The sequence below is a fragment of the Dipodomys ordii genome, unplaced genomic scaffold (genome assembly GCF_000151885.1).
Source record: "Dipodomys ordii isolate 6190 unplaced genomic scaffold, Dord_2.0 Scaffold54, whole genome shotgun sequence".
Lineage (NCBI taxonomy): Eukaryota > Metazoa > Chordata > Mammalia > Rodentia > Heteromyidae > Dipodomys > Dipodomys ordii.
The window spans coordinates 5,088,609-5,112,330 of record NW_012267270.1 but is presented as its reverse complement, the minus strand read 5'-3'; the positions used below and the strand labels follow the sequence as shown (position 1 = coordinate 5,112,330).

The 23,722-nt window shown below is 54.1% G+C and overlaps 3 protein-coding genes across 3 annotated transcripts; 2 read left to right on the top strand and 1 right to left on the bottom strand.

Annotated features, from left to right (window-relative positions):
- On the top strand, nt 1–10,137 carry Snx15 (sorting nexin 15). The gene is made up of 8 exons (XM_013020945.1): nt 1–184; nt 2,599–2,634; nt 2,839–2,959; nt 4,118–4,233; nt 4,340–4,487; nt 5,033–5,176; nt 8,201–8,458; nt 9,583–10,137. The coding sequence occupies exons 1-8, from the start codon at nt 86–88 to the stop codon at nt 9,675–9,677; spliced, it is 1,017 nt and encodes a 338-aa protein (XP_012876399.1). The 5' UTR covers nt 1–85; the 3' UTR covers nt 9,678–10,137.
- Nucleotides 10,138–11,207: 1,070 nt separating this feature from the next.
- On the top strand, nt 11,208–15,932 carry Sac3d1 (SAC3 domain containing 1). Its single transcript, XM_013020854.1, is given in 4 exon segments — nt 11,208–11,357; nt 11,598–11,677; nt 11,680–12,162; nt 15,356–15,932. Coding segments are annotated over 4 exon segments (1,140 nt in total). The 5' UTR covers nt 11,208–11,280; the 3' UTR covers nt 15,856–15,932.
- Nucleotides 15,929–23,255, bottom strand: Naaladl1 (N-acetylated alpha-linked acidic dipeptidase-like 1). The gene is made up of 18 exons (XM_013020852.1): nt 23,071–23,255; nt 22,810–22,982; nt 22,618–22,739; nt 22,355–22,477; nt 21,341–21,624; nt 21,162–21,266; nt 20,144–20,229; nt 19,905–20,024; nt 19,068–19,153; nt 18,910–18,973; nt 18,757–18,824; nt 18,590–18,681; nt 18,419–18,509; nt 17,439–17,520; nt 17,179–17,352; nt 17,016–17,103; nt 16,602–16,694; nt 15,929–16,380 (listed from the first exon to the last, which is right to left on the bottom strand). Exons 1-18 carry the CDS (start codon nt 23,253–23,255, stop codon nt 16,194–16,196), a joined length of 2,223 nt encoding a protein of 740 aa, XP_012876306.1. The 3' UTR covers nt 15,929–16,193.
- Nucleotides 23,256–23,722: the final 467 nt, after the last annotated feature.

Sequence of the window (23,722 nt, the reverse complement as noted above, 5' to 3'; positions counted from 1 at the left end):
GCGCAGGCCCGGGCGAGCCGGCGCCGGCGGAGGCCCGAGCCGGAGGGGCGGGGGCGGCGGGCAGCGCCGCTCCAGCTCGGTGGCCATGTCTCGCCAGGCGAAGGATGACTTCCTGCGGCACTACACGGTCTCCGACCCCAGGACCCATCCCAAGGGCTACACCGAGTACAAAGTAACCGCGCAGGTGAGGTGGGGCCCAGCGGGGACCTTTCCCCTTTAAACAGCTGGGGGGCCGCGTGGTACCTTAAGGGTAGGTGAGGCGGGCGGCTCCCTTGTTTGGACGACAGAAAAGCGTTTCCCCTTTAAATGGAGTCCGGCGTGAGGGCGGTCCTGGGCGCCCTGTGGGCGGGGCCTCGGTGGCCGTGAGGGCGGTCCTGGGCGCCCTGTGGGCGGGGCCTCGGTGACCGTGAGGGCGGTCCTGGGCGCCCTGTGGGCGGGGCCTCAGTGGCAGCCTTTTCTTTTTTTTTAAAAAAGGCTGGGGGCGCTACTCGCCGCTGCGCTGCGGGACCCGAGCTTCCCGCGTAGTTTGTGCATTTCTCGAACATCAAAACGAGCTTAACCCAGTATGAATTCTCTGGTTACTTGGAGTTTGGTTTATTGGTTTAGTAAAAACTCTTGCAATACTTTATTTCTTTTTTTTGTCGGTCGTGGGGCTTGAACCCTGGGCCTGGGCGCTGTCCCTCAGCTCTTCAGCAAGGCCAGCGCTCTACCATTTGAGCCACAGCGCCACTTCTGGCTTTTTCTGCCTATGTGGTGCTGAGGAATCGAACCCAGGGCCTCATGCATGTGAGGCAAGCACTCTACCACCGAGCTGTGCCTAAGCCTCTTTGTATTCAAGGCTAGCGCTCTACCACTTGTGCCACAGCACCACTTATAGCCTTTTGTGAGTAGTTTACTGGAGATTAGAGTCTCATCGACTTTTCTATCTAGGCTGGCTTCCAATTTAGATCCTCATGTCTCAACCTCCAGAGTAGCTGGGATTAGGATTAGCTAGGCATGAACCACTGGTGCCTGGCTTAGGTTTTTTGAAATTGAGACATAATTTATATAAATGTACAGCTGTAGTGGGGAGGGGCAGTGAGACCACTGAATCCGCAGTGAAAATGTAAAAGATTTTATTGAGTGAAAAGTGCTGATGCGCCAGGACCTCACCTGGAGTGCTCCCAGGAAATGGCCCTGAGTGCCAGCCCACATTGGCTTTTAAGCATTTTGGACTAGGGTGGGGAAAGCGGGAGGCTGGGTGTTGGTTTTAGCCAATGATTGTTACAAGAAATTCGCACGTTGAGCTGGGAAGGTGGCTCAGTGGTAGAGCGCTTGCCTTGCATGCCTGAGGCCCTGGGTTCAATTCCTCAGCACCACATAAGCAAAAAGAAAAAGGCCAGAAGTGGCACTGTGGCTCAAGTGGTAGAGCGCTAACCTTGAGCTGAAGAGCTGAGGGACAGTGTCCAGGCCCAGAGTTCAGGCCCCACGACCGGACCCAAAAAAAAAAAGAAAGAAAGAAAGAATTTCGCATGTTAATTTAAAATTTCCCTCCAAGGTTTTGCTGGCTGGAAGCAGGGGAATAGAACAAGGGGTGGTGATGGTTCATCTGGGTTAGGGCTTCCATTGTTCAGAAAACAGCAGAAGCAGAGTTACAGAGTTACAGGGTTACAGAGTGACAGTTACTAGCTAAAATAACTAGATACCAGGGAAGTCTTATCCACAGCACACTTACATTTATATCTGCGCCCCCCTCCCCCGCAGTCATGGGGCTTGAACTCAGGGCTTGGGCACTGTTCCTGAGCTTCTTTTGCTCAGGAAACTCACTCCACCACTTGAGCCACAGCACTACTTCTAGCTTTTTCTGTGTATGTGGTGCTGAGGGATTGAACCCAGGGCTTCATGTTTGCTAGGTGAGCACTTTACTGCTGAGCCACCTTCCCAGCCCACACATTTATATCTTAAAATCCCTCATTATCCATTTTACACAATCCAAGTCAAATATTCCATCTTTACTTCCTCTACCATATTACAGCTTGATCAGATTTTATGTAATATATATTGTGCAGCTCAACATACACTTCCATCCCCCAAGTTTGTGTCTTGTCAGTCATTAGTTGTCTTCTGTCACCATAGATAAATTTGATCCATTCTTTTCTTTGTTTTGTTGCAAGATCAGTACTCCAACTTGGTACCTGAGGCTTTGCTTATTGGCCAGGGCTCTATCAACGAAGCCACACCTCCAACCCTTAGTCAGTTCTTGACTTTCCTATGAATGGACTCAAACAGCAAATGCTCTTCTGTGTTTGGGCTCCATTTTGGAAAGTCTCATGGACATTTCTACCCCATATAGATTCAAGCCTTGATCCTCAGGTCTCAAGTTCCTGAGTAGCTAGGATTGACAAGCGTGAGCCACCTGCACCTCATTTGATCATCCAGTTTGGTAGATAAACAGAAGTATCTAGCAGAAAACTTGCTAAGTTATACTCAGAGCCTTAAAGTCATGGCACGTTGATGCCAGAGGGCTCTGTGCCTTTGAGGGGAACTAAGGTCCCTGGAATGATGGGATGTCAGGTATCAGGCTCTGATCTCACCAGGTTCTTGCGTTTCCTTTTTCAGTTCATCTCAAAAAAGGACCCAGAAGACATCAAAGAGGTGAGGCTTCTGGTTGGGAGGCAGTCGCCCCCCATTCCAGCTCTGGAGGCAGTAAGGGAGTTGCTTGGGACCTGAGAAGAGCCACTCCATTCCCTCCCTTATTTCCTGGCCCTGGGCAGGCAGGGTACCCTGGCTCTTCACTGTTCTGAGGGGCAGACTGGGCATGGGAAGGCCGCCCTGGTCACGGCTCCCCCCGCATAGTAGGTGGTGGTGTGGAAGCGGTACAGTGACTTCCGCAAGCTCCATGGCGACCTGGCCTACACACATCGCAACCTCTTCCGGCGCCTGGAGGAGTTCCCTGCTTTCCCTCGGGCACAGGTGTTCGGTGAGTGAGTGAATCCTCAGGCCAAGATGGAGGGAGAGTTGGGCAAAGGAGATCTTAGCTGGTGAGGGCTGGAAAGAGTCCTGGACCTCTGTCCTCCAAGATGGCGTCATCTGACAGATGTCCTGGACTCTTTCCCATTCCCAACTTTATTAGCACCCCCCCCCTTTTTTTTGGTGCTGGTATTGGCTTGGCTTTAGGACTTGGGCATTGTCCCTTAGCTTTTTCTTTTTCTTTCTTTCTTTTTTTTTTTTTGTCAGTCGTGGGGCCTGAACTCTGGTCCTGGGCACTGTCCCTCAGCTCTTCAGCTCAAGGCTAGCTCTACCTCTTGAGCCACAGCACCACTTCTGGCTTTTTCTGCTTATGGAATGGAACCCAGGGCCTCATGCATGCAAGGCAAGCACTCTACCACTGAGTCACCTTCCCAGCCCTTCCTTAGGTTTTTCATGCAAGGCTGGCACCCTACCACAGCCATAGTACCAGCCTGCCCCAGCTGGCTCCATCTCAGATCTTAGCCTTCTGAGTAGCTAGTATTACAGACTCCAGTGCCCAGCTCACTTCAGGCTTTTGCTGGTTAATTGGAGATAGGAGTTTCATGGACATTCTGGAATGGGCTGGCTTTGAACCAGGAGCCTCTTTTTTTTTTGGCCAAACCTGTGGCTTGAACTCAGGGCCTGGGCATTGTCTCTTAGCTTCTTTTGTTCAAGGCTAGCACTCTACCACTGGAGCCACAGCACCACTTCCAGCTTTTTCTTTTTGTATGGTACTGAGGAACCCAACCCAGGGCTTCATGCATACTAGGCAAACACTCTACCAGTAAGCCACATTCCCAGCCCATGATCTCATCCCTTGAGTAGTGAGAATTACAGTGAGCCACTGATACCTGGCGATTTTGGTTCATTTTATTTTATTTTCCTCCCCATCTGTCATATGATATCCTTGGGAGCAGAGGCCTTCTTTCTCACTCATCTTCTTAAGTCAGCACAAAGTAGCTGCTCAGTAAACGTCTGGTATGAATACACACAGGAGGGGCCAGGGAGCCTAGAGAGGTAGCCAGCAGGCTGTGCAGAGCCTCTCAGGTAGAACCAGGAAAAATGGGCCATGGAGCTACTAACTTGTCTCACAGTTGCTCTTCCTGCTCCTTTGCCCTGGCTGCTGCAGGCCGGTTTGAAGCCTCTGTGATAGAGGAGCGGAGAAAGGGAGCAGAAGACTTGCTTCGATTTACTGTACACATCCCTGCTCTCAACAACAGCCCCCAACTCAAGGAGTTTTTCCGGGTACGTGCACCTGCTCTTGCTAGCGCCCCTGCACCTGGGAAGCCCAGCTGCCCACCAGGTGACACTTGTGACTCTCCCCGCCTGGTCTGGTCTTTCCCTGCTGCAGGGTGGGGAGGTGACTCGGCCTTTGGAGGTTTCCAAGGACCTACACATCCTGCCAACCCCTCTGATCCCCGCACCACCACTGGATGATCCCCGGTTGCCCCAGCCGCTCCCTGCAGAAAGGAGGGGCCTGGAAGAATTGGAGGTTCCAGGTACATCAAGGTGGAAGGAGAGAGGCAGGGTTGGGTGCCCCAGGGGAAAGAAAGGGGGGCCTGTGCTCAGTGATCACAACAAACAACTTGGGATGTTCCCCACTGCCCTGCTCACCTGCTCAGGGCCATTGGAAAGGTCATCCTTGTCTGCACTTCAGTTTACTTATCTGTAAAATGGGTACAAACCAAGCCAGGCGCCAGTGGCTATATGCCCATAATCCTAGCTACTCAGGAGGCTGAGATCTGAGGATTGCAGTTCAAAGCCAGCCCGAGCAGGAAAGTCCATGAGACTCTGAACTCCAATAAACCACAAGAAAACCAGAAGTGGCACTGTGGCTCAAGTGGTAGAGTGCTTACCTTGAGCTGAAGAGCTGAGGGGCAGTGCCAGGCCCAGAGTTCAAGCCCCATGACCTACCAAAAAACAAAAGGGGGGGTACAAACCCTAACAGGCTTGTCTGTGCCGCTGGCTGAGGGAGAGGATGATTCCCTTTTGAAAGCCAGGAAGTGGTGAGGGCAGGTGTCAAGGGCCCCTGGTCTCTCCTCAGTGGACCCCCCACCGTCTAGTCCTGCCCAGGAGGCCCTGGATCTTCTCTTCAGCTGTGGCAATGAAGAAGAGGCGTCTGGTTCCCCTTCCCGGGGCCCCCTCTCTGAGGCTGAGCTCGCCCTCTTTGACCCCTTTTCCAAAGACGGTAAGGAGGCAGGGTGGACGGGGCCGGGGCTGGGACAGGAGAGCCGCAGAGAAGCACAGGGCCGCCGGCCAATCTGCAGGGCACCTGTGTAAACCCAGGCATGGCTGCTGCCTGCCGCCGGCTGGCCGCTCGCATGACCATCAGAAGCAAGAGGCCCACTGTGCCACAGCCCGGCTGCTTGGTGAGCTGAATACCACAGCTATGAGCATCCTGTTTCTCCTCCTATTTCTGTTGTATGCGTTTTTGTTTTTGTTTTTTCATTTAAACCAGTAGTAAGTAGAGCCTGATGCAGCTGGCACCATTTGAGCCAGGCCTCTAGCTTTTTTTTTTTTTTTTTGCTGGTTGTTTTGGAAATGGAGTCTCTTAAAACTTTTGCCTGGGATGGCTGTGAATTGTGACCCGCTACACCTCAGCCTTCGGAATAGCTAGGCACGAGCCACTGGCGCCTGGCGCGTCTGTGTGTTTCTGGAATGAGCTTTCATTTCACTTCGTTGCTCAGGCTCACTCTGAAACTTGTGTGTTAAGCGAGCCTTCTGCCTGTCTCCCCGCGCTTTGGAAGCAAGGCGCACGCCTCTGCACCCGGCTACTTGTCTTCTGCTTCCTCCCCTCTCTGCTCCTCCAGGTAGGAGGGCAAAGAAGGATGTGGGGACAGACAGAGTGCTGCCCCCAGGGCAGCTATCGCCCCAGCCTCTGAGCGGGAATAACACTGAACCCTCCCCCTCCCCCTCCCCCTCCCCCCTCTCCCAGGGTACCCAGTGGGCAGCTCTGTAAGCTCTCTCATAGGCAGTGTCACAAGACATTCAGTCACCCTGCAAGAAAAGGTCCCCGTCCTTGTCCTATAATGGCAGTGTGCTCACGTCCTCCCCTGCGCCACCCATGGCAGGCAGTGCACCCTTTCACCAGCTCTTATAGGCCAGGAGCCAACAGTGCACTTAACTGGACACCAGGCTCCTGAGCTCAGTACTGAGGAGCTCCATGGACTGCTCTGCTCTCAGCCATATGGGGAGATCTGGAGGCCCAGCTGGAGGCCCTCCTTCTCCCAGGAGGCCCCCAAGCTCCTCATGGGGTCTCCTAGGACTCCTCACTTAGATGGAGATGGAGCAATGCCTACCTCTTCCTTCTCTAGGATGGGGTACCACAATTCTCCATACTCCTGTACCCCGTGTGTGTGTGTGTGTGTGTGTGTGTGTGTGTGTGTGTGTGTGTGGGTGGGTGGGTGTGTGTGCGCGCACGCGTGCACACAGGCACTGGGATTTGAACTCAGGGCCTCTCGCTCTCACTTGGCTTTTTTGCTCAAGGGGTGCTTTACCACTTGAGCCATAGCTCCACTTCTGGTTTTGTGGTGGTTCATTGGAGGTAAGAGTCTCACAGACTTTCCTGCTGGGCTGGCTTTGAACCACAACCCTCAGATCTCAGCTTCCTGAGTAGTTGGATTCTTGTCCAAAGCCTCTGCACCAGAATCACCAGCTGCTGGGAGGCTATCTGACCACCTCTAAGCCAACCCTAGACACATAATGGGCCCCCTCTCCCTACTTTTGAATGTGAGGGTGCCTGTCATCAACTGTCTGCACATTTGGGGTCCTTGATTGAAAAGGAAAGACCTAAAACCTCAGAGGGGACTGAAGTTGTGGGTCTGTAGTAGAACACTTGCCCAGCATGCATCCCTATCACTGCTTCTCAAAAAAAACCAAAACACTCAACAAAACCTTGAGATTCTTTGAATCTATTCTAAGATTATTCTAAGACTTTAGAGCAGTTCTGCCCTTAACCCAGAGATAACAAATTAAACTTTTTATTTGTTTATCCTGGGTCTTGAACTCAGGGCCTGGTGCTGTCCCTAAGCTTCTTTTGCTCAAGGCTAGTGCCCCATCACTTGAACCCCAGTTCATTGGACATAAAAACTTTCACAGGCCCAGCACTGGAAGCTCACACCTGTAATCCTAGGTACTCAGGAGGCTGAGATCTGAGGATCAGAGTTCCAAGCCAGCCCCAGCAGGAAAATCTGTGAGACACTTAGCTCCAGTTAACCACTTGAGTCCAAGCCCCACAACACACACACACACACACACACACACACACACACACACACAGTTTCATGGAATTTCCTGCATGGGCTAGCTGTGAAATCCTAAGATCTCAGCCTCTTGAGTAGCTAGGTGTGAGCCACCAGTTCCGGCTTCACAAACTATACTTATGTTGTATACCTAAAGAAAGAATTTTGAAGGTAAGACTTTTTACAAGACTACATGAGCACCAGATGTGGTGGTTCACATTCATAATCCTAATTACTCAGGAGCCTAAGATCTGGGAATCAGGGTTCAAAGCCAGAAGGAGCAGAAAGTCTGTGAGATTCTTTATCTCCAGTCAACCATCAAAAAGCCAGAAGTGGGCTGGGAATGAGGCTTAGTGGTAGAGTGCTTGCCTAATATGCATGAAGCCCTGAGTTTGATTCCTCAGTACCACATAAACAGAAAAAGCCAGAAGTGGCACTGTGGCTCAAGTGCTAGCCTTGAGCAAAAGAAGCTCAAGGACAGTGCCTAGGCCTGAGTTCAAGCCCCAGGACTGGGAGGAAAAATGAAAAAAAAAAAAGCCAGAAGTGGGCTTGTGAGTCAAGTGAAAAGAGTATCACAGCCATGAATGAAAAAGCTAAGGGACAGAGCCAGGCCTCGTGCTCGTGCATGCGGGGGGGGGGGCGGGCGGCGGCACACACACACACACACACACACACACACACACACACGTGCACGCACGCACACAAACTAGGAAGGTAAGACTTTTTACAAAGTACATGAACTCCTCTAATCAAACAGATCATAGCTAGTTTGCTATCTTTTAAGTTAAGGCTTCTGGGTTAGTCCAGGCTCTAGTTTCTTCTTCTGGAGACAAGCTGGTGTCCTGAGGGAGGAGAGGCCTGGGGGTGGGGAGCAGGTCCTAGGAGAGGAAGAGCTGCTGAGCGTAAATCCTCTCACTTGATCCTACCCAAAAGGCCGGGAAGCAATGTGAGCCCTCTCTGTCCAACTGCAGAAGGCGCAGGCCCTAGCCCCACTCACATAGGAGAGCTGGCAGCCATGGAGGTAGAGTCTAAAAGGCTGGACCAGGAGCCCTGGGAACCAGGAGGGCAAGTGGAGGAAGAGGATGAGGAAGAAGGGCCAACCCCTGCCTATCTGAGCCAGGCCACGGAGCTCATCACCCAGGCCCTCCGGGATGAGAAGGCAGGTGCCTACCCTGCGGCCCTCCAGGGCTACCGAGATGGCGTGCACGTCCTGCTTCAGGGAATGCCCAGTGAGTAAGGTCTGGAGGGTCAAGGGTCAGGTTTGGGATTGCTCAAGGATGCAAAGGGGAAGGATAAACAGAAAAGCAATGAAAGGATTAAGAGAAAAAAGCCTGTAATCCTAGCTAATCAGGAGGCTGAAATCTGAAGATCACAGTTCAAAGCCAGCCTGTGCAGGAAAGGTCATAAGACTTTTATCTCCAAATAACCGGCAAAAGGCCAAAAGTATAGCTGTGGCTAAAGTGGTAGAGTGTCAGCCTTCAGCAAAAAAAGCCAAGCAAAGGCACAAGTAGGGATTTGTCCCTCACTGATTGGAAGAGGGTTTTTTGTTTGTTTGTTTTGTTTTTCCCTTCAGTTGTGGGGTTTGAACTCAGGACGTGGGCACAGTCCAAGCCTTTTTGCTCAAGGCTACCACTTTGAACCACTTGGAACCACAGCTCTACTTGTTTTCTGGAGGTTAATTGGAGATAAGAGTCTCATGGACTTTACTGTCCAGGCTAGCTTTGAACCACATCCTCAGATTTCAGTCTCTTGAGTAGCTAGGATTACAGGCATGAGCCACCAGTGCCCAGTTGGAAGAATAATTTTTTTTTTTTCCCCAGTCATGGGGCCTGGGCACTGTCCCTCAGCTTCTTCAGCTCAAGGCCAGTGCTCTACCACTTAAGCCACAGAGCCACTTCTGGTTTTCTGGTGGTTTATTGGAGACAAAAGTCTCATGGACTTTACTGCCCTGGCTAGCTTTGAACTGTGATCCTCAGATCTAGCCTCCTGAGTAGCTAGAATTATAAGAGTGGGCCACCAGTGCCTGGCTGGAAGAATAATTTTAACCTGTGAAAGCCTCAGTTTTCTTATTTGTAAAATGGGAGGAGACAGGGCTGGGAAGGTGGCTCAGTGGTAGAGTGCTTGCCTTGCATGCATGAGGCCCTGGGTTTGATTCCTCAGCACCACATAAGCAGAAAAAAAAAAAGCCGGAAGTGGCGCTGTGGCTCAAATGGTAGAGTGCTAGCCTTGAGCTGAAGAGCTGAGGGACAGCGCCCAGGCCCAGAGTTCAGGCCCCACAACCGGACCCAAAATGGGAGGAGACAATAGGATCCAACTATAAGGGACCAGACCAAAGGCCAATCTTTCTCCACAGGTGACCCATCCACTGCCCGACGGGAAGGTGTAAAGAAGCGGGCTGCTGAATACCTAAAGCGGGCAGAGGAGATCCTTCAAGGGCACCTGTCCTAGATGCCACCCTGAGGGAGGGGTACTACCTGGAGAGCCAGCTCCAGCACTGCCAGCCTCCCTCTTGTCTCCCCAGAGCCTGGCCCAAATTACTGGTCTTTTAACCCCAGGGATTACGTATTTGTATGTAATTGGACTAAGGATGAAGAAGTAATGACTTCTCAGTTTCCAGCCTGCCTCACTGAAATCAGATACACACTTCTGATTCTGCCTGTCTCCATGTCCACGTTGTCAGCCACAGCTCTGGGCATAAACTATCACTCTACCCATCTGGAATGGGGGTCTGCAACCTGTAGCCTACAGCCAGATTTGGCCCACTGCCTTTTTTTGTTGTTAAGGTTCATGAGCTAGAATCGATTTTTACGTTTTGTAAAGGGTGAAAATAAAAAAAGAATCAAAAGAATAAGATTCTGTAGCAAGTGAAAAATAATACGAAATTTAAGTGTTATGAATAAAAATTTGTCAAAACACAACTAGGCTCATTCATATAATGTCTATAGCTGAGTTCTTGCATCACCATCAAGTAAGTACAAGCTGTGTACTTGGGTCCACCTAAATCACAAATTTCTGTATGGCTTTACTGAAACAGTGTGCTGACCCCTGCTGTAGGAGATGGGAAGAATCTGGAACAACCGAAAATGACAAGTTGATAAAAACCAGTTTTGACAAAGGGATGAATGAAACGTATTTCTCTCTCTCTCTTTTCCTTCTTTGCTTTTTTCTTTTCCTTTCTCCTTCCTTTCTTTTTTTTTTTTTTGTTGGTTGTGAGGCTTGATTGAACTCTGGGCTTGGGCACTGTCCCTCAGCTCTTTAGCTCAAGGTGAGCGCTCTACCACTTGGGCCACAGTACCACTTCCGGTTTTTTTATTGTTTATTGGAGATGAGTCTTGCGGACTTTCCTGCCTGAGTTGGCTTGGAACCTTGATCCTCAGATCTCAACCTCCTGAGTTGCTAGGATTACAGGCGTGAGTCACCAGTGCTTCCTATTTCATTTTTGCTGCCAGAGCTGGGGTTTGAACAAAGGGCCTGAGCTTTTTGCTCAAGGCTAGCATTCTGCCATTAGAGCGAGGGCTCCACTTCCCGCTTGGAGATAATGAAGCCTCGTGGACTTTTCTGCCCTGGCTGGCTTCTAACCGCGATCCTCAGATCTCAGCCTCCAGAGCAGTTCAAAGCCCAACAGTGAAGGCTCTGAGGACTGAAGCCCAACGGGAAGGCGTGGCGCCGTGCTGGCCCGCCCCCGCCGCCCAGCCATTGGCTGCGGGAAGGACTACAAACCGGTGCATCATGGGACTTCCCAGACCCACAGGGATTTGGTTTGGGTTTTCTGTACTGGTTCTAAGGTTTGGGCCCTGGGTCTGGGTGCTGTCTCTTAGCTTTGTTCAATCAAAGCTGGCGCGCTACCACTTGAGTCACAGCTCCACGTCCGGGCTGTTTTGATTAATTGGAGGTAAGAGTCACGGAGTTTGCTGCCCAGGCTGGTTTCCCAACGTGATCCTCGGATTTCAGCCTCCTGAATAGCTAGGATTACAGAAGTGAGCCACTCTACAACTCCAAGACCCTACGGGGTACTCGTACCTCGGAGCGCCGCGCACTAACGGAGACACGGATGGAGGCTGAGCGCGCGGAGCCCAGCTGCCAACGTCGGCCGCGGCGCAGTGCATCTCGGGAGCTCTACAGGACCCGGTGAGAGGGCAGTGCTTGTCCGGGCAGGAGGCGGGCACGCTGGAAGCCCGGCGTGGGGGCGGGTCCCGGTCGGTCAGGCCACGCCCCTAGCCCGGCCCCCGTCGGCCACGCCACGCCCCCTCACCAGCCCGCCACGCCCCTCTCTCCTGAGCCTGAGGGGCCGGGCTGCGGCTGCGGGCTGGCCGCGGCGGCCGGGCCGCGGGGTCCTCACCATGCTGAGCGCCCACCCTCTCCCCGCAGCCCACACATGCTCGACTGCGAGCCCCGGGTGGGCATGTGCCAGGACATGTGCCCGGCCGCCGAGCGCGCCCGGCGGGAAAGGGCTTCGAGATGGCGCCGGGGCGCCGCGGGGAACCGCCCCGCGCCGATCCGCAGCGCGCAGTGAAGGAGTACAGCCGCCCGGCCGCGGGCAAGCCCCGGCCCCCGCCCAGCCAGCTGCGCCCGCCCTCCGTGCTGCTGGCCACCGTGCGCTACCTGGCCGGCGAGGTGGCCGGGAGCGCCGACGCCCCCCGCGCCGAGGTGGCGGGCTTCGTGGCCGACCGCTTGCGCGCGGTGCGGTTGGACCTGACCCTGCAGGACGCGGGCGACGCCGAGGCCGCGGCGGTGCTGGAGGCCGCGCTGGCCACGCTGCTGGCCGTGGTGGCGCGGCTCGGGCCGGAGGAGGCGCGCGGACACGCGGACCCGGTGCTGCTGCAGACGCAGGTGCAGGAGGGCTTCGGGTCGCTGCGGCGCTGCTACGAGCGGGGCGCGGGCACGCACCCCCGCCAGGCCGCCTTCCAAGCTCTCTTCCTGCTCTATAACCTGGGTGAGTCGGGGGTCGCCGCGGCGCAAAGCCCTCCTTGGGGCGGGGACCCTCCTGGGGGACAGCGGAGGGAAAGGAAGGAGCTTTGAAGTCTCCGTGGTCCAGGCTGGGGGAAGGGGGGCGGAGGAGGTGTGGCTCGGCGGCGAAGCGCATGCGCCCCCCTTCCATTCCCAGAAACAAAATTCAGCTCACCATTAGGTTCCCCCAAAAGTTAGTGTAAAGCCGGCGCCGGTGGCCCACGCCTGTAATCCTAACTACTCAGGAGGCTGAGATCTGATGATCAAGGTTCAAATCCAGCCCCGGCAGAAAAATCTTAGACTGGAAAGGTGGCTTAGTGGTAGAGTGCTTGCCTGGCATGCCTGAGGCCCTGGGTTTGATTCCTCAGCACCACATAAGCAGAAAAAGCCAGAAATGGCTCCATGGCTCAAGTGGTAGAGCGCTAGCCTTGAGCTGAAGAGCTGAGGTTGGCCCAGGCCCAGAATTCAGGCCCCATGACCCACCAAATAAAAAAGAAAAATCTTATCTTCAGTGCAACACCCAAAAGCCATAACTGAAGTGGCTAGCAGTAACCTTGAAGAAAAGAGCTCAGGGACAGCATCCAGGGCTTCTGGAACACGCTTCCTTCACTTTTTCACTCGACCACTGGAGCCACAACTCCATTTTCAGCATTTTTGATGAAAAAATTAATTGGAGATAGAGTCTCTTGGATTTATCTGCCTGGGCTGGTTTCAAACTCAGATCTCAACCTCTGAGTAGCTCGGATTTCAGGCCTGAGCCACAGCTTACATCTCATTTCACAGACAAGCTTCCCTTCCCATTTCTGGGCTCCATTTTCTCAATAGTAAAAGTAAAAAAAGAGGGCTGGGAAGATGGCCCAGTGGTAGAGTGCTTACCTAGCATGCATGAAGCCCTGGGTTTCATTCCTCAGTACCACATACACAGAAAAAGCCAGAGTGGTCCTATGGCTCAATACAGTTTTAAACAAAATCAGCAGCTGGGAATGTGGCCTAGTGATAGAGTGCTTGCCTAGCATACATGAAGTTCCAGGTTCAATTTCTCAGTACCACATACACAGAAAAGGGCTAGAAGTGGGGCTGTGGCTAAGGTGGTAGAGCGCTAGCCTTGAGCTGAAGAACTCAGGGACAGCACCCAGGCCCAGAGTTCAAGTCCTACAACCGACAAAAAATAAAAATAAAAATCAGAACTCAGAGTCTTGTACTTGCTAGGGCAGGTGTTGGACCACTTGAACCATACCTTCAGTCTTTTGGGTTGGGCTGTAGCTCAGTTGGCAAGGTACTTGCCTAGCAAGTACAATGTCCTGGGTTTGATCGCTAGTACCAAAAAGAAAAGGGCTGGGATGTAACTCAGTGGCAAAGCTCTTGCCTAGCAAGTGCAACGTCTTGGGTTCGATCCCCAGTACCAAAAAAAAAGAAAAGACAAAAAATAAATACAGTTAAAAAAAACAAACAAGGGCTGGGAAGGTGGCTCAGTGGTAGAGTGCTTACCTTGCATGCATGAGACCCTGGGTTCAATTCCTCAGCACCACATAAGCAGAAAAAGCCGGAAGTGGGGCTGAGGCTCAAGTGGTAGAGTGCTAGTCAACAGCTGAAGAAGAACTGAGGGACAGCACCCAGGCCCAGAGTTCAAGCCCCATGACCGACAACAAAAACAACAACAAAAAAAGAAAAAAGAAAAAGAAAGAAATTAAGACAACAACAAAAAATACAATTTAAAAAAAGAAGCTCAGGCTGGGAATATGGCGTAGTGGTAGAGTGTTTGTCTAGCATGCATGAGCCCTGAGTTCGATTCCTCAGTACCACATACACAGAAAAAGTTGGAAGTGGCACTGTTGCTCAAGTGGTAGAGTGCTAACCTTGAGCAAAAGAAGCTCAGGGACAACGCCCATGCCCTGAGTTCAAGACCTAGGACTGGCAAAAAGAAAAGGGAAAAGCCGGGCGCCAGTGGCTCATGCCTGTAATCCTAACTACTCAGGAGGCTGGGATCTGAGGATCGAGGTTCAAAGGCAGCCTGGGCAGGAAAGTCCATGAGATTCATCTCCAGTTAACCACCAGAAAACAGACCTGGCTGTGGTTCAGGTGGTGGGGCACTCACCTTGCACTGAAGAGCTCAGGGACAGACCCAGACCCAGAGTTCAAGCCCCAGGACCATCAAAAAAGAAAAAAAGAAAGAAAGAAAGAGTAATGTGAACAAAAGGGCTGAGAGCATAGCCCAATGGGTAGAGTGCTTGCCTAGTATTCTCTAGGGTCTGGAATCAATCTCTAGGAAAAAGAAAAAAACACACTTTTAAGACTTGAGCAGGGCTGGGAAGTTGGCTCAGTGGTAGAGTGCTTGCCTTGCATGCCTGAGACCCTGGGTTCGATTCCTCAGCACCACATAAGCAAAGAGAAAAAAAGCCGGAAGTGGCGCTGTGGCTCAAGTGTAGAGCGCTAGCCTTGAGCTGAAGAGCTGAGGGACAGCGCCCAGGCCCAGAGTTCAGGCCCCACAACCGGACCCAAAAAAAAAAAAGACTTGAGCACCTTTCTAGCACCTTTCTTTGAATGATACATTTTATTTATTTTTGGGGGGTCCACCTTCCCAGCCCAGAATGATACATTTTAGTAAATCCTATTTAATTATAATAAAATGCTGTTGACTTCACAACTGAATGAGTCAGAAGCCTCCATTCTTAAAAATGTCCAAAGGCTCTAGTATCGTGATTTCCTGGAAGGGAATTAGGGACGGAGTCACCTCAGAGTCACTTCCCATGTGATCGGGGGACAGGGAGGCAGAGTCATCCCTGTAAACAGGTGCGGGGCAGCCAGGACAGTGGGAAACCTCTAGGCAGTCACTAAACTATCTGGGTCTGTGTACCCCTCAGAAACCACTGCCCATGTCTTCCCTATTACAAGACCTAGACAGAGGGAGTTGAGATCTTGTGGCACCTGACCAAGCTGTGGATGAGGGATTTGCCTGGTGGTCAGATCTGTCTTGGAGAGAGGCATGGCTGTGAGTGGGTCAGGCAGGTTACCTGAGTGGGCAGGTGACCAAGGTCAGGAGATGAGCTTGACTGAAAGTCAGGAGGTGGGACTGGCTGAGACTGGAAGTGGGAGTGGGTGGAACCCAGGATGATGGATGGGAAGCGGGGCCTACCCGGAGAAGGACCAGGCATCCTCATCCCGCCTTTCTACCCCTGCAGGTTCCACGGAGGCTCTGCGTGAGGTTCTGCAGCTGCCCGCCTCCCTGCGCGCCTGCGCGCCCCTGCGCAGGGCCCTGGCAGTTGACGCTGCCTTCCGCGAGGGCAACGCCGCCCGCCTGTTTCGCCTGCTGCGAACTCTGCCCTACCTGCAGAGCTGCGCGGTGCAGGGCCACGTGGGCCGCGCCCGCCGAGAAGCCCTGGCCCGCTTTGCTCGTGCCTTAAGCACCCCCAAAGGGCAGGCATTGCCACTGGACTTCATGGTCCACCTGCTGGCCTTGGATGGTGCTCACGAAGCCCGGGACCTGTGCCAGGCCCATGGACTGCCCTTAGACGGAGAAGAAAGAGTTGTGTTCCTGAGAGGCCGCTATGCCGAGGAAGGGCTGCCTCCGGCCGGTACCTGCCAGGTGTTAGTGGAGAGCAAGCTCAGAGGACGCACCCTGGAGGATGTGGTCATGGCAGAGGAGGAGGAGGCTGTGCACAGACCCGGGCCCCCCACGTGAGGGGCCGTGCAGTCTCTCACAGCCTTCGTGTTTCCTTGTTATTCCCACATAATAAAATGAACTGTTTTTATAAGGTTGCTAGACTTCCTTTATTTGGGGGTGTGAGGAAAGACTGACTGCACAGGGGCCTGTCCTCAGTGTGACTTTGATTCCAAGAAGTGGCGAGAGAGAGAGACAGACAGAGAGAGAGAGAGACTGCCCCTGTCTTCAGGTGTCTGATTGGCAGCGTGTGCTCGGGTGCTTCAGAGGATCCCCTGGTTGCATGACTCCGGGCCTCCACTCCAGGAAACCCAGGTGAGAGGCGGAAGATGAAGGAAGCATTGCAGACGCAGCTGGCATCAGAGATCAGCCACGGGCCTCAGGGTGGCCGCTGCCCCCTCCAGAGCCATCACCACAACACTGAGCTGCCTCTGCACCTCAGCCCACGCTTCAGATCCCGGGCTTGTACCCTCGGCCCTGGAGCAGGCATTGGCCAGGCCTGGGAATGTGGCCACCGAGCTGGTGCGGGGCGCCCAGAGCACGTGACTGACAAGAAGGCATAGGATGAAGGTTAGTGAGGAACTGAGCCTGGACCTCACTCAGCTGCTGTAAACAGGCATTAAAGCCCCCATCTGTAAAATGGAAGCTTATTGCGATGGGGTCACTCATGTTCCTGTCTCTGGGACATGAGTTGATCTACGCTGCCCAGTAGGTGGCCATTATGCTGCCCCACCTTGGCACCTCCCAGGACTTGGGATCTGGCTCACCTGTAGTACTGCTCCTCTGGGAATGCCCGGGGGTTCAGGAAGGCCCTTTCCAAGAGCATCAGCTGGTCATTGACTGTCCGGACCTGCAGGGAGCTAGAGGAGACAAGACCTAAGCCTGCAGCCAGAAGCCTGCCGCCAGCCTGACATCTGTTTGTTTTTATGGGGGGCGGTCATGGGGCTTGAATTCTGGGCTTGGGCACTGTCCCTGTGCTCTTCAGTTCAAGGTTAGCGCTCTACCACTTGAGCCACGGTGCCACTTCTAGTTTTCTGGAGATAAGCCCGGACTGGCTTTGAACCTCGATCCTCAGCTCTCAGCCTCCTGAGTAGCTAGGATTACAGGCGTGAGGCATGGGCACCCAGCCAGCCTGACATCTTGCCCGCAGGTCCTCATGGTCGCCCACTGCCCTTGCTCACTCTGGGCTGCTGCTCTGAAGCGTTGTTATGTGTTGGATCAAGGCTGCGGCTGCTTTCTCAAACTTCTCCACTGCCGTCACCAGAGGCCCTGTGAGGAAACAGCCAGTGGCTTAGTCCTGGGGGTTCAGGGCTCCCCAGGCCCTGTGTCAGGAGGAATCAGTACCCAGATTGATGTTGTGCTGCTGCAACTGGGCCCCCAGGTGGTCCTGGGCCGCCTGCAGGAAGCTGCGGAGAGTCTCGCTGTAGTCACTGACGTTGAGTGGCAAGAAGAAGCTGTCACTGAGCCGGAGAAGCACGCTCCCCGCTGTCCGCGCCACAGCTTGGTGGCTGCTGAAGCCTGCAGGAAAATGACAAGGCCAGGGCTGGGTCTGCAGCCCATCCTCCCTCAGCCCATCTCAGGATGCCCCTTGTCCCTCTTCTCACCGGGATCCACAAACTTCTCCACATACTCAAAGGTGTCGAAGGCCGTGTGGTAGGTGGGGTAGATGCGGGCTGAGGTCTTGCTCTAGGGGAACAGGGCATGGGAAATGGGTGCAGCTGCAGTGAACCACTCTGTGTAGGCATTTTCTCGTGAGGTAGATTCTAGGATTTTCAGTTTATATCACTTCTTGGCCTTTGAGTAAGATCATGTGTAAAATTTCTCCTTTCTCTTTTCTTGTTCTTTCTTGTGTGTGGGTGTGTGTGCCCGCGCGCGCACGCGCGCCAGTACTGGGGCTTAAACTCAAGATCTAGGTGTTTTTTTCACTCAAGGCTGGTGCTCTACTACTTGAGCCACAGTTCCATTTCCAGATTTTTTTCTGGTTAATGGGACATAATCTCACAGACTTCCCTGCCCACCCTGGCTTTGAACCTTGGTCCTCAGATTGCAGCCTCCTGAGGAGAAACCCGAGGCTCAGAAGGACTTACTTGCCTGACCAGCATAAGAGAAGAGCTAGACCAGTGCTAATTTCCAGTTTCACAGGAAGGATCAGCATGAGGCTTTGGAGGCCGATAAAGGCCTCCAATCTCAGCTCCTCCTGTACAAGCAGAAGGTGTTTGGGTACCAATCAGGGAGGGCAGGCTGTGCAATCCACAGCCCTGGTCTACTTGCATTCTTTATGCTGAAACAAACCACCCACCCTACATATCAAGATCTCAGTACCTCTTTCAGTCAGTATCATCTACAATTGATTGGCAGTGAGGTTTGCCTTAAATAATGCAAAACCGGATCTACATCTTATAATCAGCAGTATTTGTCATGAGGTAATAAATAGACACACACAGAAGGTAAACTTGCCCCAGGCTGCACAGCTACCAAGCAAAAGAGCCAGATCCAGTCTGTACTACAGCACTTGGCAGGATGTTGAAGCTGGCGGAGCACTCTAGGGGAAGGGCGGTTAGGGCAGATCAGGGTGCCTGCTTACCTTGTCGTAGGTGTAGGCCAGGTCCATGGAGGAGATGCCAAGGAAGTGAATGAAGGGTGCATAGTCACTGCCGGCACCCAGAGTGCCCATGCTGCGGACAGGAAGAGGGCGATGCTAGAGGCTGCGGAGCAGGCCCACCAGCACCAGGCCCCGGTCCAGTCCCTGGCTCACCTGGGGATCAGGCCGTACACGGGACTGCTGCGGTTGGAGTACCGGATCCAGTTGTCATAAATACTGAGCCCGCTGGGACCTGGTGCGCCAATCTATGGCGCAGGGACATGGAGTCTAGGACTGCCCACTCTCCAGACCCGGGCTTCTAGGCCCCCCCCCTCCTGTACCTCTTTGGCTGCAGAGAAGATGACACTCTGTACCGGGGGCGTCCCCTGCGCCCGGAGGGTGGCATTGGCTGTGGGGGGAGCAGGGGAGGACTGTTTGCACCTGGATCCTGTCCCCTTTCTTCCCCCACCTCCCTCCTGGCGCCTGCCCCCTACCAAACACGGAGATGTCCACGTTGAGGTAGGCCACCGCCCGTTCCTGCAGCTTGCTGAAGAACTCCTGCGGGGTGTGGGGTGTGGGGTGGGGTGACCTCAGACCCGGCCAGCCCCACCCCAGAGCCCCGTTCCTGCCCCGACCTGTGGGACTTGCTTACCTCAGTGAATTCTGTGGAGCCAATGAGCCCAAACTCCTCTGCCCCCCAACTGGCAAATATGATGGACCTGCGGGGCCGCCAGGTGCCTGGTGGGGGGCCAGGAAGGGTTGGAAGGTGGGATACCCAGAAAGGTTAGGAACATGGGAAGGAGGGCAGCTCTGACAGGAGGGCAGCCTTCGCCAGGCCTTCCAGGCGGTTTTGTTCTCTGAGACAGCCCACCCCAACACCAGATCCCACCCCACCCCCACCCCAACACCAGACCCCACCCCACCCCCACAGTGGTCACTTCCTCCAGATGCCAGCTTCTTTTCCATAAACATGATTATAAAAAATTAAAATTAAAAAAAGCCAGGCACCGGTGGCTCACGCCTGTAATCCTAGCTACTCAGGAGGATCATGGTTCAAAGCCAACCTGGGCTGGAAAGTCCGTGAGACTCATCTGCAAAGAACTACCAGAAAACTGAAAGTGGCTCTGTGGCTCAAGTGATAGAGCATTTGTCTTGAGCTGAAGAGATCAGGGACACACCCAGGCCCAAAGTTCCTAGCTACTCAGGAGACTGAGATCTGAGGATCATGGTTGGAAGCCAGCCACAGCAGGAAAGTCTATGAGATTCTTACCTCCAATTTATCACCCCAAAAGCCAGAAGTGGACGTATGACAAGTGGTAGAGCACCAGCCTTGAGCAAAACAACTCAGAGACAGTGACCATGCTCTGAGTTCAAGTACCAGAAGAGCGTATACACACACACACACACACACACACACACACACACAGAATAAGAATGGGGGGGAAAGGAGTGGGGCTGAGTCTTTGCACTAGAGAAGGGGGCAGCTCACCCTTCTTCAGCAGTGTCCCCAGAACGCGAGTGATCTCCAGGAGTACGGCGGTGCCACTGCTGGGGTCCACAGCACCATGGATCCAGCTGTCCCGATGGTTTCCATAGATGACGTAGCGGTCTGGCAGGAAGAAGAATCAGAGCCCAGAGTGGAGGGAAGTAGGGGGTGAGTGGGCTGCAGAGGGCTGGGTGATGGCTCGGGGCATGGATGGGCTCCAGACTCTGCACATGGGGGCTCACCAGGCTCCACAGCCCCACGGATGATCCCTAGGACGTTGGAGGAATTCCTCAGCACCAGGCGATTGTGGACACTCAGTTTTACCATGCTGAGGAGGTGATGGGAGGAACAATAGTCTTGGCCCTGTTCAGTGTCCCTCTACTCAGCAGGACAAGCTGAGGTCCAGGGAGGGAAGGGGTCAAGGCCAAGTCACAGAGAGGGTCCAGGCCCAGCCCTTGGGACTGGAGTCCTCTCTTTTGCCCATTCACTAAGTATATATCAGGTATTTTGTGTACATGCAAGTACCCTAGTCTTACTAGCCTCTGCCCAGTGAGACAGACAGGACCAAAGAGGGTGAGGGGGAACTCCCCCTTCTGAGCAATAGAGCACAAGCAAGTGAACAAGGCCTTGGGAGAGGGCAGAGCCCTTGGGGCCAAGGAGGCTACAGGCAGGGAGGCTGACACCAGCCAGGAGTGGTTGAGGCCCTGATGTGGAAGCCATCTTGGTAAGATGTGGCCACAATGTGAGAGGGGCAGGGAATTCCCAGCTTCTCCTAAACACGACACATATTTTGGGGACCAAGGAAGGGCTGGAAGAGAGAAAGAGATAAGACTAGGCCTTGGGGTGGGAAGACAAAAAAGGTAGGTAGGAGGCTGGGAAGGTGGCTCAGTGGTAGAGTGCTTGCCTAGCATGCATGAAGCCCTGGATTTGATCCTCAGCACCACATACACAGAAAAAGCTGGAAGTGGCGCTGTGGCTCAATTGGTAGAGCTCTAGCCTTGAGCACAGAGAGGCTCAGGGATAGAACCCAGTCTGTGAACCCCAGGACTGGGGGGGGGGAAGAGGGGAGGGGAGGAAAGATTGGAAAATAAGACATGAATGGAAGTGGAGGTATGGCTTACATGGTAGAGTGCCAGCCTCAAGAGAAAAAGCTAAACAAGAACATAAAACCTTGAGTTTAAGCCCCAGCACCAGCATTTTTTTAAACTGAATAGCCCACTCCCCACCCCATCCCCTTTTACCCCACCCCACCGCACTCACCTGCCTGCCGGGAGGCCTCCATTTGTGGAGAAGCCAGGCCCCAGTTTGTAGTCACAGCCCAGCGCCCCCTGCCAGGAGTCTGGAGCCGAGGGTCCACTGAGGTTACTGGGAAGGAGAGAGCAGTCCCTCAGTGCACGGGCTGGGTGGCCCCATGGGCAGGGCCCAGGGCACAGGCTCACCAGAGCAGCTCTTTCGCATCTTGGAAGCCAATGGGCTGGGCAGGAATTGGGGGAAATCCAGAGGTGTTGTTAGGATCCAGGCGGAAAGAAGCAGGATGGGCTGGTAGGTACGGAGTCAGAGGGTCCCCAAAATATTTGTAGTAGGAGCCTCGTTCCACGCCAGAGGGAGGTAGGCCCCAGGAGTTTGGGAAGGTCTCACTGGGCAAGCTCTTCCCATCGTTGATGTCGGCAGGGTCCGTGTACACCAGCACCCCAACCACACCATGTTTGGCTGCATTCTCTGCCTGCAGCAGCAGAGAAGGGGTGAGTGCCCTCCTTCCCACCCTCCCTTCCTCCTTTCCTCTTTCCTTCCCTTCTCTCTCCCTCCCTTCCTCCTTCCCTCCCTCCTTCCCTTCTCCCTTCCCTCCCTCCCTCTTTCCTTCCTCCCCTCCCTGTTCTTCCTCCCTTCCTCTCTCCCTTTCCTTCCTCCCTCTCTCCCTTTCCTTCCTCCCTCTCTCCCTTCCTCCTCCCCTTCCTCCCTCCTTCCTTCCCCCTTCCTTTTCTTCTTCCTCCCTTCCTTCCTCTCTCCCTACCATTTTCCTTCCCCCTCCCTCCTTCCTTCCTCCCCTTCCTTTTCTCCTTCCTCTCTCCCTATATTTTTAATTCCTACCTCCTTCCCTCCCTCCCTCCCTCTCTCCCTCCCTCCCTCCTTCTCTTCCTTCCTTCCTTTCTTCCTTCCTTCCCTGAGTAAAAGCTGGGACTCCATCTTCCCATGGGCAAGAAGAGGTTTATGTGAAGCATTTATGGCAGCGCTCCTTGCAGCAGCGAGCAGTGTCGGGTGGGGAATCTGTTTTGGTTTGTTGCTTGTCTGCTTCAGCGCTGCCCCAGGAGTTCAGGTTTAAAGTCTCAATATGGCTCGCCTCACCTGCCCCAAGCCTGGAGCTTGGCTCCCCAAGCAGCTCTGCTGTCTCCCTTCCCCTCCCTGTGTGTATGTCTGTCCATAGATGCCCTTCCCCCTCACCCTGTACTGCTCACCTTGGCCCCACGCCCAGCGCCCCCATAGCGTGTCAGGGCGATGGTGCCTTGGAGTGTGATGCCTCGTGCCTGCAGCTCCTTGAAGTCCTCTTCTGTGCCTTGGTTGGCATAGACGAGGAGGCCCTAGTGCCAAGAGGAGGGATTCCTGGGGCTGGGTTTAACCAAGGGCAGGGGGAGGAGGGACAGGAAGGCTGGAGGGAAGAAAGCTGGGCTGAAATAGGAGAGCTGAGCTCTGGCAGCATGGGGACGGGGCCTAGCCCCACCTTTGGGGTTCCAGGAGGAGCATAGGCTGCATAGGGTTGCACCACGTTAGGTCCTGCTTGCTCCCCGGTCACGTTCTCCTCACTGGGTTGGAAGGAGTGGAGGACGGTCTCATTGGAGTCCACTGTGGAGGGACCCCAGAGTCAGCAGCTCCCCTCAGCACCCCGACCTTCCCAGCCCGAGCAGGACCTCACCAAGTTCCACAAGGTTGGGCTGCTCCTGGTTGGGGAAGGACAGTAGCACCTCGTATGTGGAAGTCACAGCTGAATCAAGGCCGGAGAGCTGATCCTTCCAGCGCTGCAGAATGAACTCCACAAGGGCCTCGTCTCGGGGGCTGGAGGCCAGGTGCGGCTCCTTGGAGAGTTCTCTGCAGGGCAGGGAGGAAGAGGAGCAGGGCGAGGGTGAGGGAGGGGCCTCTAGCCCACAGGGGGAGGGGGCACAGCTGCCTCTCTCACCGAAGGTTCTCCCGTATCTTGCTGGCATCCAGCTGTGCAAGCACAGTTTTAAGGATCTCCTGGTCCAGGTCCTGGGGGTCTGGTGGGTCAGCGGCTTTGGGGATGGCAAAGTGGCCCAGGATGATCCCCAGAGCCAAGATGGCGGCAGCCCCCACTGCCGACCCTACTACCTTCGCCCAGTGCATCCTGGAGACTTGGCCAGCTGGGTGCCTCTAGTTGGGCCTCTTAAAGAAGGGGTGTTAGCTTAGTTAACCATTACCCAGCAGGTAAGGGGTTGCCCTTTTGCCCCAACAGCAGAAAAGTGAGGGGGACATCCCACAGTGCCAGCAATTGTCACACGAACCATATTCTGCACCAATCACTTGAAAGGGACTTCTGAGGCACCAGCACAATGGGGACATCCAGGCCCAGGAAGAGAAGGATCTCAGCCAGGGCCTCCCCATCAAAGAGAGGCCACACCAAGCTTGGGACTAGGAGCTCCCATGTCCAGTGTGAGGCCCTGCTGACTACCTCTGTCACTGCCTATGTCTGGCTTGGTGTCACTCAGTGTCTGGCACAGCCAGCCCTGCCTGCTTGAGCAGCCAAGTCTGATTCTGTGAGCCAGGCACTGGTGGCTCACTTCTCTAATTCTAAGTACTCAGGAGGCTGAGAT